The sequence below is a fragment of the Gopherus evgoodei genome, chromosome 1 (genome assembly GCF_007399415.2).
Source record: "Gopherus evgoodei ecotype Sinaloan lineage chromosome 1, rGopEvg1_v1.p, whole genome shotgun sequence".
NCBI classification, from domain to species: Eukaryota; Metazoa; Chordata; order Testudines; family Testudinidae; genus Gopherus; species Gopherus evgoodei.
Genome location: NC_044322.1, coordinates 99,216,313 through 99,230,071, shown reverse-complemented (window position 1 = coordinate 99,230,071; position 13,759 = coordinate 99,216,313). Strand labels below are relative to the sequence as shown.

At 38.6% G+C, this 13,759-nt stretch overlaps 1 protein-coding gene across 1 annotated transcript in view; it reads right to left on the bottom strand.

The window, feature by feature from the left end:
- Window positions 1-13,759, bottom strand: part of PCCA (propionyl-CoA carboxylase subunit alpha) — a 430,643-nt gene that overhangs the window by 12,676 nt on the left and 404,208 nt on the right. The window contains 1 exon segment of the mRNA XM_030568083.1: window positions 3,588-3,728. Within this exon segment, the coding sequence (XP_030423943.1) occupies window positions 3,588-3,728 (141 nt within the window).

Genomic DNA, 13,759 nt, shown 5'->3' with positions numbered 1-13,759 from the left:
GTCCTACTTCTCTTCGTATGACAAGTAGCGCTTTCCCCTAGTGGGAATCGAGCAGAGCAGAAGGCTGACTTGTGGCCAACAGAAAATGAATTTCTTGCTTGTGCACTACTCCTTCGCAGAAGTGAATTCCAAACTGGTTATCAGATTCGCTGGGGCACACACATACAGCCTTCTATCATGCTTCAGCAGCCCAACGCGTTTTTCATAAATAGCAGCCAAAAGAGAACATTATTTTATGAAAGGCAATGATATAAAGTCTGAGGAAAACTAACGAAGAGACCATCGCTGGCTTCTCATTTGGCTAAGGACACAGAGAAACTAACCAACACCATGTGTTTTACCTGGCCAAGCAAAATGCCCATAACCAAATGGCTGATAATAAAGACAGTTGTAAATGCAGCCATTCAAACAAGATGATGTGTTCCCCCTCACTAGGAGTTTCTTTTCTATTGTAATGTTATCTCTGAAGTATGGCTAATGTAGACTATCTCTCGATGCTATTGAAGTCTCTGAAATAATCTCTTGGAGAGCCCAGCCCTGGTGCAGAGACTGTTATATGATCTTCCAATAATATTTAGCATAGGTCACAAGTTAAAAAAAAATATCTTGGAACAACTAATAACAATGCCGTTTTATTAATAATAGCTATAACCTGAATGAAAACTAGGAACAGCATCTGAGTTTTCCCCGCTTTTCAGCTGCATTGTTTTCAGACACCATTACCATTGTAACTGATAAATACAGCTGGAAATACAAAGATGACTTAAATTCTTTAGTCAGCCTGAAAAACAAGGAAGATCAGAACACATTCAAGCAGTGAGACAAAAAGGTTTGTATTTATCAGAGAGCTACAGTTCCCTGTTCATCATGCCTTGAACAGCTGTAGTGAGTAAACCTCGTTCTGATGGACAGCCAAGACATGTAATCTGAATCACACCATCCCACTGCTTATTCAGTGCAGATAGTTGATACTACCTCAGCTCCTTTTTAAAGTTTTGACACTAGTCCTGGAAAGGAAGGATTTAAATTAAACCCTTTCCAATAACGCAAATGTGTTCTTGTAATTAAAGCCACACAATTAGCGTTGACAAGCTCAGGTCGGCAGAACAGAGATTATGCTGTTCAAGGGCTCTGCCACTCAGCGCCTCCAGCAAAAAGCTGCAGGAGAGGAGGAGAGAAAAAAAAATCCTCACACATTATTTAACTTGTACTCTTGCACTGCACCACTTGTGTGGATTTGTACAGGGAGGTTTTTAATTCCTTGGCCATGGCCCCATCCTCCCATGTTTCTATTCCTTCAAGACCACAAAATATCTGTCAGGCACAAGGAAAACATTTTGTAACATCCAGCAGAATTAACTTTTTTTTAAACCCAATCCATTTATAGTGTGAAAAATGTAACGTAAAAACGGTTCAGTCTTGCAATATTGAAATACCTTGAAAACATGATCTTTCCTCCCACAAAAACAAATATTTGCTTAGTACCTTACTCACTAGGCAACTCTTAGGCTGCTTCTATATAGAAGCAGTGGGTTTCACTTTCCACACAATGAGATGAATCGGTTGTAAGCAGTCAGTATTCCAACCAGCTTTTAGGCAAATCTCAAGACTAGCTGTTTTGTTAACTCTTAACAACGGACCATTCATTTTTATTCTTGACAGATTGCTAATACTTTGCATGATTTACTAATAAGCTTTTCTGATCGCTTGTGACAGAGGCTTCTGAGTGTTTCAGGCCCTGATCCTGCAGACACTCCCACACGATTCACTTTACACTAGTGAGTAATCCAGCTCACTTCCATGGAGCTATTCCTATGCAAAAAGTCACGTCCCAGGCATAAGAGTTTGTTAACATTCAGTGGTGAAACAGGTTAATTTTAAGTGAATTCAATAGTTTTTAAAAGTGCACATTTAACAATTTTTGCCACATGCAGCAATTACAACAGTCAAGAAATATTTATACCTCTGCCATGTGACACAGTGGACGTTTTCCTTTCAGTTGCATTTTTACCAAACTGGAATTAGGTCAGAGAGAGAGAGAGAGAGCGAGAGAGAGAGAGTGTGTGTGTTTGTGTCTACATACATTTTATTTATATATAATTAACATAACAAACATATAGATAGTAACATATTTAATATAAACGTATGAAGGCAAAGACCCACTTTTCTGGATCTCTGCACCTGGAGCTTTTATTTCCCATCTCTTTTTCCTATCAACAGAGAGAAATGTCCATACATATGCTGTGTAAAAGCAGAGAAAGCTGCATAGAAATGTGTAGGGCAACACCTTTTGAGATTAAACATGTAGTAATTTGGGGTCCTTATCCAGCTTGTACTCAACCTCTCACTGAAGTCAGGATTGTACCCAGGGGGTATGTCGGCACATCAAAACAAACAAACGAAACAGGGCAGATGTCTCTAAGCCGGGGTCATGGGGCTCATGTTGTGGGGCTGAAAACAGCAATGTAGACTTTGGGCTCAGGCTGGAGCCTGGTTTCCGAGACCCAGCCCCCTCGCTATGTTTTAGAGCCCAGACTCCAGAATCTGGCCCCAACCTGCGTCTATACTGCTGTTCTAGGCCCTGCAGGACAAGCCCCAGGTCTCCTGACCGGGACTCTGAAGACTTGCCACTGCTGGTCTTTTTTTGCTTCATAGATGTACCCTTGAATTATAAATTCAGGGATCAGGATTTTCTATTTGCCTGTAAAGTGCCACATGTCTATTTATGGTCCTGTCTAAACAATAACAGTACTAAGCACTTTAGACTCAGGCCTTTGTTGCTTCATTCTTATGTCCCCTATTCCAGTATAACATCACTCCCTTCAACGCTGTAAGTTGGCTCAGATTCAAAACTCTTAACCCCTAACTATAATTTTATGTAATATGGTTGTGCTCGGATGTCACACAAAACTGAGTAATGTAAAGCACCTACATGTAACTCTCAAACATCATGTTTTCTTCTAATTCTGTGTGATGGAAAAGAATGGAAACCCCCAGGATAGTGGTGATGTGTCCTATTACCCTCCTCTCCCTAGATTTTGCTCCTTAGACAGGTTGAGGGAATCGCCTACAGAGATTTCTTACTTAACATGGAATGCTCCCTTTAGGAATGTGTGAATCACAGTACTCCTGTCATGATACTAAATGACAACTTTTTTTTTTTTAAATCAAGTAACTTTTCCCCAGGAGGACACATTAACACCTATCCTGTTTCACCTAAACATGAAGATTGTATTTGACAACTACAGTACTTAACTGGTCCAAGGCAGAAAATCAAGCAACCTCCCCCACCACAATCAACAGGATAACATGCTATCCAGATGAGTGTTTGCTCTTACTCAGCTATGAAAGTTCCCTCCACCTCAATGTAATTTGAAATGTGCTTTTTAAGAGTACAGCTTAAACAGAGGACTAAACAATGGATAATGGAAAAAAAGCAAGCAATACACACACACAATCATACTCTCCAGACAATGTTACAAAAGAAAGTTCTGTAAAGGAGAGCAGCTCAGGCTTTCCGTTATACTGTGGAGGAAACTGTGTGGAATATCGTATAAAATTATATATAGCAAAAGAGCCTCTCTTACCAAGTCCCCAGGCTTTACAGAAACTGCCACCACTGCTCCAGGCATCGGTGATCTCAAAATACTGGTTGTATCCTCCACTGCTTTCTCTGGCATGTATTTACTCAACTCTGCAGCAAGCTTGGTCAGTATGCGTAACTTGTACTTAAGGAAAAGACAAAAAGAAAAATATTTTAAAATATTTAATCCTGTGTCTCTTGTGAATTTCTTTGTAATGATCTAAAAGTCTCGCATTGATATACTGTTTGTATGATGACTTAAAAGATGGTGTTTTAATACTATACATACATTATCTATACTGTATGGAACTGTCTAAAGTTTCAAATCCGTGTCACAATTTTCACTACCTGAATATATGGACAAAGGTAAAAATACAGGACAACTCAAGACAGTGGCACTGAGTAACTAAAAGGGCAATATTGGATTAATAATCTGGTTAACACATTTCAGGGGGCATTTCCCCCAAAGGGAAAAAAGATTAAAATTTAAAAATAATTTTAAAAAGAGAAAAATATCCTTTTTCTCACCAAATCCTACTCTGAGTTACCCTGGTTTAGGTCTGGAGTAATTAAATGGAATAATTTCAGATACACACCTAAGTGTAACTGAGCAGAACTAGAATTTAGCCCTGAATTACTAACACCTCCCTAGACTATTAACAGTGAATGAATTTTAAAACATTACTTTACTTTGTACTATTCAGTGTTTGCATCTTACACTTCATTCAGCTTTTACAATCAAAACAGATCAGACAATTTCACTTCCATAATATCGTGTATAAGCATAGTGCTGCAAACAAGGCATGGAAATGTCCTATTCGTAGTTCTATGTGAGGTAAGAAAGAATGGAACCCTTCCAGAATAAGGGTGATGAGTCCTGTTCAACCTAAACTATTTAGCTGTTTTTGTCTGAATTTAAAAAGAAAAAATATTACTATGGTGTTTTATAAATTAACAAAACAAAACTCCAAGGTATGAACTATCTAACAGCAACCCTTTAAACTAAACCTTTCTGAAACTATGTACATTTGTATGTCAATATCCCTTTTTTCTTTAGTTCTTAAAAAATGTGTGTACGCTTTCATGGACATTTCATTGAGTTTGTGAGAATTTTTCTTCAAATCTGCTGCAGCGCATGTGAAACTGAATGTAGGAATCCAGTAGATGGCAGCAGATCTCTGTGAGAAACTCCTTGATCTCCCAACATCAACTGAGAGCAAAGAACAGTATTGCACACATCAACCATTTAAACAAAGGTTTCAGTAATAAGTGTTGTAGGCTGAAGTTCATTTAAAATTCAAATGTGTATTTTGATAAGGTAAAGTTTAACACCTTTTAAAACATATATTGTCTATTGAAACAGTTAACCATTGTTTTGTTAAATGGAGTCTCTCTACTTTTCATTTTTATACAAAAGGACACAGATGAAGGCAAAGGGGAGTCTAACTTCTGCTTCCACAGGGAGCAAAATGGGATACTTGGAAAAGACAATGGTAAGTTAATTAACTGCAGTGGAAATCTTTAAAAAACAGCTTTCTGAAGATACACATTGTTTGGTTTTAACAGAGGGTTATCATCCTACATAAATGCTGTCTGGATAGATGGAACATGTGTAGTGAACAATGTAACCATTTGGTTGGAAAATATTTGGAACTCAGAAATATGAGACACAATTTATATGAAACAAATAAAACCTCTGAATTTAGTCATGTGCCACAGTAATAAACAAAGCTATATCCACCACCTGGAGATTTTCAGACTCTCACCAAAATACGTATGCCTTGAGTAAGTCTGATGCGGCACATACGAGCCTGCACCACTTTGTATATACCAAGCTGCTTTAACTGAAAACATCCTGCTGGCATTATGCTGTCAATTAGAGTGTGGAGTGTACATTTTCAAAAACAAAGTAAGGTAAGTTATTTACCTTTCTGCACAAATGACTAAATTGAATGCAGTGAGCTGTTTGCCATGTCCCTTTAAAAAAAATAAAACTGTGCACGTGAGTGTACGTGCACTTGTGGAGGGTGGGAGAAGATACCTAAAGGAGATTTGATAACATAAGTTGCAAGCAGAATTGCGACAATGTGACAGGTCAAATAATAACATCTTATGCATGTTTCTTTACTCTTGAGTGTGTGTGTTGCAATCAAGACATACAAGTGTCTGCCAGTTTCTGAAGGATATGATCCTTAAGTGAAATTACAGTGCAAATAAAAGCTTTTTGCTCCTATTTAAATTCATCTGAGTCATAAGTGGCAGGGGAAAAAAGCTGGCAGAGTGCATTTTGCTGTCAATCTAATAAACATTCTGTGCAAAGGGACTATTTATCAAAGATGAATTGTACTTAAAAGTCCTTCATTAAATCTGTGGGGGGGAATATAATTACACCAAATTGCACAGTTTCAGTATCCATGGTTAGCGTCTGCTTTGTACTCATAGTTTGAAAATAATAATAATAAAAAGCTAGGTCTTGGAAGAAAACAAAAATAAGTTAGCTTTCTGGACTGGCACGACAGTATGGTGTTGGAGATTACTTTGATATAGTTTTCAAAAGTTATGCCTACCCTCCACTTGGTTTTCTACGTATTATATAGATTAATTCTTCTGCACTGCCCAACCTCAAAATTTAAACTTTAAATGCAAGGGGGGAAATCTGCTTTAATTCCAAGGAACAAGCCGTCTTACAACATTTCACTGAGGTTGAAATACTTATAGAAATTTCCCATCCACATCAAAACCTGCAGCAATGCAGGGGGATGGGAGACAGGGAGAGTGTCCTGCTGTATGTTGCACGTTAAAGCTCAATTTTCCTTACCAAGTTATAGTGTCCCTACCAACCAAATACTCAATTTTTACCATCTTTATAATTTTCATATCTTTTACATTCCTTTCTCTGCAGGACTCCTGCTTTGCTTGGAATGAGATGTGAGAGTCAGTAAACTAACAGCTTTCAAATGCAGGTCTTTGTTATTGATGCGCTGTTCCTTTTCCTTTTGTATTTGTTTATTGTTCTTTAGTCTGTTTTGGGGATAAGAGAGTTATTGTAATCTAAAAGTACAAAATAACAACAGTAAACTTCTCAGGAAAGGCCTTTTTTGGTGCAGTTGGCTAACAAATGACCTTTCGGACATAAAAAAAGAAGACAAAGCACCAGAGAGAAGGTTCCTTCTTTAAGGTTACCTTTGATGTAGTTCTACTTTCTGCTGGACCCCACTAAATCCCCACATAAGCATTCCTTTGTAAAGCTATCTCTTAGCTCTCAGAAACCATATTACAGAGAGGGGGTCAGTGAGCTCTTGATCCTAACCTGAGACATAGACACATGGCTTGATGAGAACTGCAAAGGCCTTAGGAAGACCAAACTAATCCTGCAATGCCTACAGAGGTCTCTAAAACAAAGACAATTAAGGACATATAAAAAATGTCTATATCACACGGTTAATACTGTTGCACCTTTGCTTTACTGAATTAAATCTAAAATCTGAAGTGGAAGTTTCCGTTTGTTTTTTTTTAAAGTGTTTTTTGGTTGGGTGGTGAGGGGGAGAATGGGGAACATTGCAGAGGTTGGATTACAAGTGGAGACCATAAGGTTTCCATTGGTCTAAAACAGAAGGAACATCTGCTGGAGTCATAAGCAGGCTGTCTGTCGGTGGCCTTTAGCAGCAGCGAAATCTGCCATTGACCAGATCTGAACTCATCAGCAGTTGTCTCTGGTCACTGCTCCACTCTGTGGGGTTTCAGAGAGTAATTCTGCCAGCCAAAGTAAAGTTAATAAAAAAAGTAACTGAGTGGAGTCAGGCATGCCCGATTGGGTAGAAAACAGGTATTTCTTTTTCACAGGATTATTGAAGTCCACTATAAGTAACCAAAAAAGGATGGTAAGGAAGGGTGATGTTAGCTAACAGTCTGCTTAGCGTAACAGTACGCTGCCCTAGGTCTCTTGGTAAATGAATGTTATGGTGTATGTAATGCAAAACCACCTCTTACAACTCAATCTCTCTGACCAGAGAAAAGGGCCTAATAATAACAGATGTGCAGGGATAAAAGGTACAAAGAGAAGGCAATAAACTGAAAACTAAATATATTTATTTTAAACCTACTGTATAAATCTCTTAAGTAGAATAAGTGGTAAAAAGAGAAAAAGAAAAAAATGTAGGCAACCAATTGTGGTTTAAAGGAGGTCACAAGCAGATATTTAAAATACATTTCCACTAAAGAAAAGCTCAGTAAACTACACAGGTTATCCTACCAACTATAACAGAATATAATATGCTGCAAGTATAATGTTCAAACTGCATCCTGTTACATCTTGCATTAGTTCATTAAATATGATCTTCCCTACATACCTTAATCTAACGTTCTCTTGAGTTGTAAATACTCAAACTCTACTGGATATTTTATAGAGCAATCTAACATAGCCATATACGTATGTATATCTGTAACTTAAGTACCTATTTGGATTGCTGACCAGAAGCAGATTTATAGTATGCTTTACATTATATTCAGCCATGTTTTTAAAACCTGTCATTTTTCTGGTAGGAAGGTTACAAATTGTAAATTGCTCAGCTTCTAGCAAATAAGTCGCCCACTGTGCATCTTGATTATTTTCAGTAAAACAACTACACTGCATACAGTAGAATAATAGCCATTTCTGAATTAATAAACTTTATTAGCTAGGTAATTTCCCTTGAACGCTCTTAGTAAGCTTCCTTTTCTGTCTCAAGGCATTTAACAGGTGTCAATTGGCCATCAGGAGCTCACGAGTAACAGTTTTCCAGTAATCATTCAAGTCAATAATAAGCAATGTTCAATGCTGAACTGCTATCAGCACATTGTCTTTTTCGTTAATTCCTCTTTACATTTCAAAGCAGTGACCACATCCTTGTTTATACTTTCACCATGACAAATAGGAAAGCTTGTGTATTTATTCCATATTACTTGAAGATGGGAGTCATCATCTTCTTTTACAGACAAGGACTTCGTACTCAACAAGGAGATTTAAAGTAAGTCTCAAATTACAGAGATCTTGAGCTCTGGGTTCTGGAGCTAATTTACTTCCACAGTGTGATAGTAAGAACTAATATTAAGATCTCCACACAAGCAACTACATTCCTAATATAGTGCAGGAGCAAACACTGCACGTGCTGGAAAACGATAGTCAAAAATGAATACACACAAAAATCATGAGCCTTTAACAGCAGCAAAAGGGACGAGGGGGAAGAAAGAGAAAATCACCATCATGCAGAACACAGTCCAGCAGAAAAACTTAATTAGAATTGCAGTCCAGTCATGGTTCCCACTTTCAATTCATTATGTGATACATAATTAACACTCTAGAAAAACTTAACAAGGGTTAAAGCCATGCAAAATACATCCCCTTCATTTTAGACTAAGGCTAAACAGTCAGGATCAAAAACATACAGAATTAAAGCTTGTAGATGTCCTTCTCTTGGAGTTACAACCCAGACGAAGAAGGTGAAATGAACAGACAGACGTTAGAAAGCTCTGTGAGCCTCAGAGCTTTGTACATCTGCAGTCACTGGAGAAGCCTGTTAGCATAATGCTTTGACAACTCCATCAGCGCAGTCTCAAGGTAGCTGTCAATCAGGATGCATCATTTAATACAACAGCACTCTGAGGATTTTCTCCTACAACCCACATGACAGCATATCTACAGCTCTATTTATATAAGCGCCCAGTTGTGTTTACAGTGCTGTTGTAATTAGAAAAGATGCAACAGGCAGCAATATTATTTAGATTTCCATTTTGCCATAGTGCCATGTAAAGTGCGATCTTGCTTTACAGAGTCATGCTAAATGACAAAAGCGCTATTTTCTTTAGTCTCTGTGCTCAGACAGCACTTCATTTGCAGCTATCTATAATTAGATTAATGGTGTAGTGCAGTACAAAGCAGGCCCACTTCACATCAGATAGCATATGAATTAGGACAAACACTTATTTCAATTCAAGGCAGAGAAAGCAGTGACTGGGGTATTTAGCATACCCTTTATGGTGGAATGAGATGTTAATTGTGTACCATTACCTCTAAACTGCTTGCTTGTTGTATAAATCACTGTGCTAATTGATGCAGAGATAGAAACGTAGCCACAGGCAAGAAAGCAAGGGAATGAGAGCTGAAGATGGTGGATAAAGGATTATCGAGTAAAACCATATGGAGATGAGGTTCCTTTGAAACCTGCCCATGAGCAGCGCTTCTTAAACTACAGGGGGAAAAAGTGTTGTACTGATGTGCAGAAAAAAATATTTTTACATCACGATTTTCGAACAGACTCTACAATAAAGTGTTTGAGCTCAACTGAAAACTAAAAAATACGTGTAACGAATCTGGACACACGCTTCTAAAATGAAACTAATTGGGAGAGCATGACTTGTGAATGGCCACAACATTCTGCTTGGGGTTTGGGAGCCTGAATTAACAAATAACACTTGCAAACTATCCTTAGCAGGTGTTTTGCTGACCCTCCCACAGAACAGAAATACAAATTCTTCCAAGACACAAAAGTTTCAGTTTAAAAAAAAATAAAATCTAAGTTGTTGCTGATTAGTTAGAGACCTTATTAGGTAGAGAGAAGATGGAAGCTTGGGATCCCAGACTCACAAATACTACATTATATATTATATTATTCAGTCCAGTTAATGTATGTCTATATAAAGGACAAAATCCTGGGGAATCCCTCTCCATGTGCTGTGCAAGCCACCTTGAAGTTTGTATATTCTCTTGCAAAATTATTACAAACACATACAACTTGTAATCATTACGACTGCAAGAACATTATATGGTGCATTAAAGCGGTGTTCCTTTTGTGCATTGAGGTATGCTGAAAGTGCTTGAAAATAACACTCAGTGTTACTTTTCTTAATTTTTTTTTTTTAACTTAGTCCATTTTGGTCTCATTGCCCTACTCTGATGTTCTTTCTCTATGACTTGTTGGCATTCTGGCCAAGCACCTTAATAGAAAACAAATCAGGAGGAAATGGATGAGCAGCTTCTCTTAAAGGAATCAAGACCACTACAAAAGGGAAGCTGGCTACTGAGCCTTCCAACACTTCATGTCCCAGAAAGCTCTGCAGATAAGCGGCATATTTAGGCTTCTAGTCAGCAACCTGTCCTATCCAATGGTGTTTGATGTTTCTTTTAGAGCAGCGGTGGGCAACCTGCTGCCCGCAGGTGGCCCAGCAGGGTAATCCACTGGTGGGCCACGAGATAGTTTGTTTATATTGACCGTCCGCAGGCACGGCCACCTGCAGCTCCCAGAGGTGGCGGTTCACCATTCCCAGCCAATGGGAGCTGTGGGAAGTGGCGCAGGCTGCAGGGACATGCTGACCACTGCTTCCCGCAGCTCCCATTGACCAGGAACAGCAAACAGCGGCCACTGGGAGCTGCGGGTGGCCATGCGTGCAGACGATCAGTGTAAACAAAGTGTCTCATGGCCCCGCCAGTAAATTACTCTGATGGGCCACAGGTTGCCCAGCACTGTTTTAAAGCCATATTAAGATCTGCCTGACAGGAGTGTATTGCTAGCCCACTATGATCTATCCTGAAGTCACAGGACTCTAGTTTTTAAACAAGAAACTTATGGCAAAATCCTGTTTTTATACAGCAATACAGGGGTGGAGGGTAAACTATTAGCTTCATATTGTGGTCACCCATGAAATAACCATTGTCAACAGTTACCACACTCGTCTCATTGCAAGCATAAGGAAATAAGTTTGTATCTTGGAGACTCTAGCATGAAAATGGTGGGCAAATGCTGAGTTTCAATGGCAACCCAACATATAGCCAATATCAGGTTCTAAGCCATCCGTACAGAGACAAACTATTTCAATTGCCACTACTGGGTCTGATTTGCATTATAGGGCAAAGGGAACATGTTATGTCTAGTAGTCAATACAATTTTTCTGAAGCAGTCTCATTTCCCAAAGCAACACACACACACACACATACACACACACACATATGTGTGTATAATATTGGTAGCGTTTTTACAGGCTTATTTATAATAAAGCAGTACTAATGTGCAAATTAATGTTTGCTGCAAATTCTAGTACACGGAAGTTAACATGGTTATAAGAAAACTGTCTTGGTTGAAAAAGGAGTTGTCTGGTTAATTTCAGGATATCCTATAAAATTTCTGCTGAACTATCTCTCAAATAATACCAAGTATAGTGTGATATCAGGAAAGAAATTCCCCCATGTCTAAAGTGGCACTCAGTTTAGCTTTTGGTTACTAGACTAATAAAGCCTGTGGATAATCCTCTTTTATCAGTGAAGCTTACAACTGTAAAGAAACATTAGCTATATCTAGACAACCAAAGGGACCTATGAAATGGAAATAAATGGCAGCAGAAAAAAAAGTGTGTTGACTACTTTGAAATAACACTTCCCAAGTGTGCAGATAGTTGACATAAATGGAAACGCATTGAGGAAAAGTACTGTGAAGCTGTGTAACAGCCCTGTTCCTAATCATTAATCACTTTTTTTTAGACCATTTAAACTAGCCCATTACAGCCTGCAGCAAAACGCCAACACTCCCATCACTTGCATGTCAGCAGTGCTGGTGTTAACAGGAGAAAATATATGGTTTCTACTGTTGTGCCCCAGTTCCCCAGCATTTGCAACCTTTAATTGAAAAAGGCAGTTAAACACAAGGTAAATCATTCAGTTAGCTAAGCTGTTTAATAACATATAATTGATAATGTCAATATGTTACGGCGATCTAATGCATCACTTTCATCACTCTTGCTTACATGTATAGGCAAATCCATACTTAAAACATTTACTTTTACATCTGTCATTTAACTAAAAGCCCATTGAGAGCTACCTCGGAATGGAACAGATCCACGTGGCCTGTTGTGTGGCCAGAGCTGGATTCCTGGCACACCAGTTTCTAATGGGGACGAGCAAATTAATTATGTTATCAACAGATTGTTTCTTGCTCTCATCGCACTAGAAATTCCTTCTGGGAAAGGGGACATATCTTTGATGGGGTCTGTCTGAGAAAGTATTGGGAAAACCCCATAAGGTTTAAAGCAATAACTCAGATTTGCAGACTGACCCTAATCCTGTTACCACTTACACATGTGCTTAACTTCACACATGTGAACAGTCCAGTGAGGCCAGTGGGACTACTCACATTATGCAATTAGTCATAGACAGGATCGAGGCCAGAGTTTCCTCTAGAGGATGAAAAAGACCATGTATGAACTGCTGTGAACAGGGAGAGAAATTAAACCTAACTAACCCCATCACATGCGATAATCTTTTAAATAGAGGTTTAATTTAATGTGCACAGGTAGTTTAATGTGTACGAACATTTGCCCTGCTTATTTTGTATTAGTGAAATTTAAGAACTGACAAAGCCTTCTCCTTCGGCTGCTCTCCTCATCCCAAAGCAGAGGACTGTTTAGCAGCACAGCTAGTTGAACAATGGGAATGTTTGCAAAATGTGTCCGATTTTTACAAGAAAATGTCAGTGTTTTTTAACCAGCTCTCATTAACAGTGTTATATGGGGTTGTAACTGCAGGCAGGGCTGAAGCAAATCACAGATCCCTGGTCCTAAGAGCACACAGGCTAAAGGCAAAGCAGGTACAATGCAAACCAGAACAAGCAATAGCATGCAAAACAAAACAATGCCCTGGTACTTAACCATGTTTAATTTTAACATCATTTCTGTTTGCTCTGATCTGTAATATATCATAAATATAATGACTACAAAGGCAGAGTGTATTGAAAATACAAGCACAATACCACAGAGGTAGCCAGCCTCCTTCCTCTTGCTCTTATAATTAGTAAGTAGCTGTAGTTAATGGTAATGATACCATTAAGAGAAGGTCTTTGAAAGTGATGTTAAAGGGAGAAAGTTTGGCTTAATTGTGCTAACTACTTCGGAGCTTGCTATTGGGAGAGAAGACTTGTGCAGGTGCACAAAGAATAAAGATGGCGATGAACAGCGCTCAGCCCACAGGTGACTGTAAACTGTCCAACAAATAGGTGCATAAATTGCAACGGTAATTTGCTGGAATAAGTGGCACTTCCACAGCCATAAAAATAAGGCCATTGAGAATTAACTGTACAATGCTCACAAAGGGAACACGTGCATTTTGGTTTGACCAGAGATCTGGGTGATACATTATAACTGATGAATAACTTA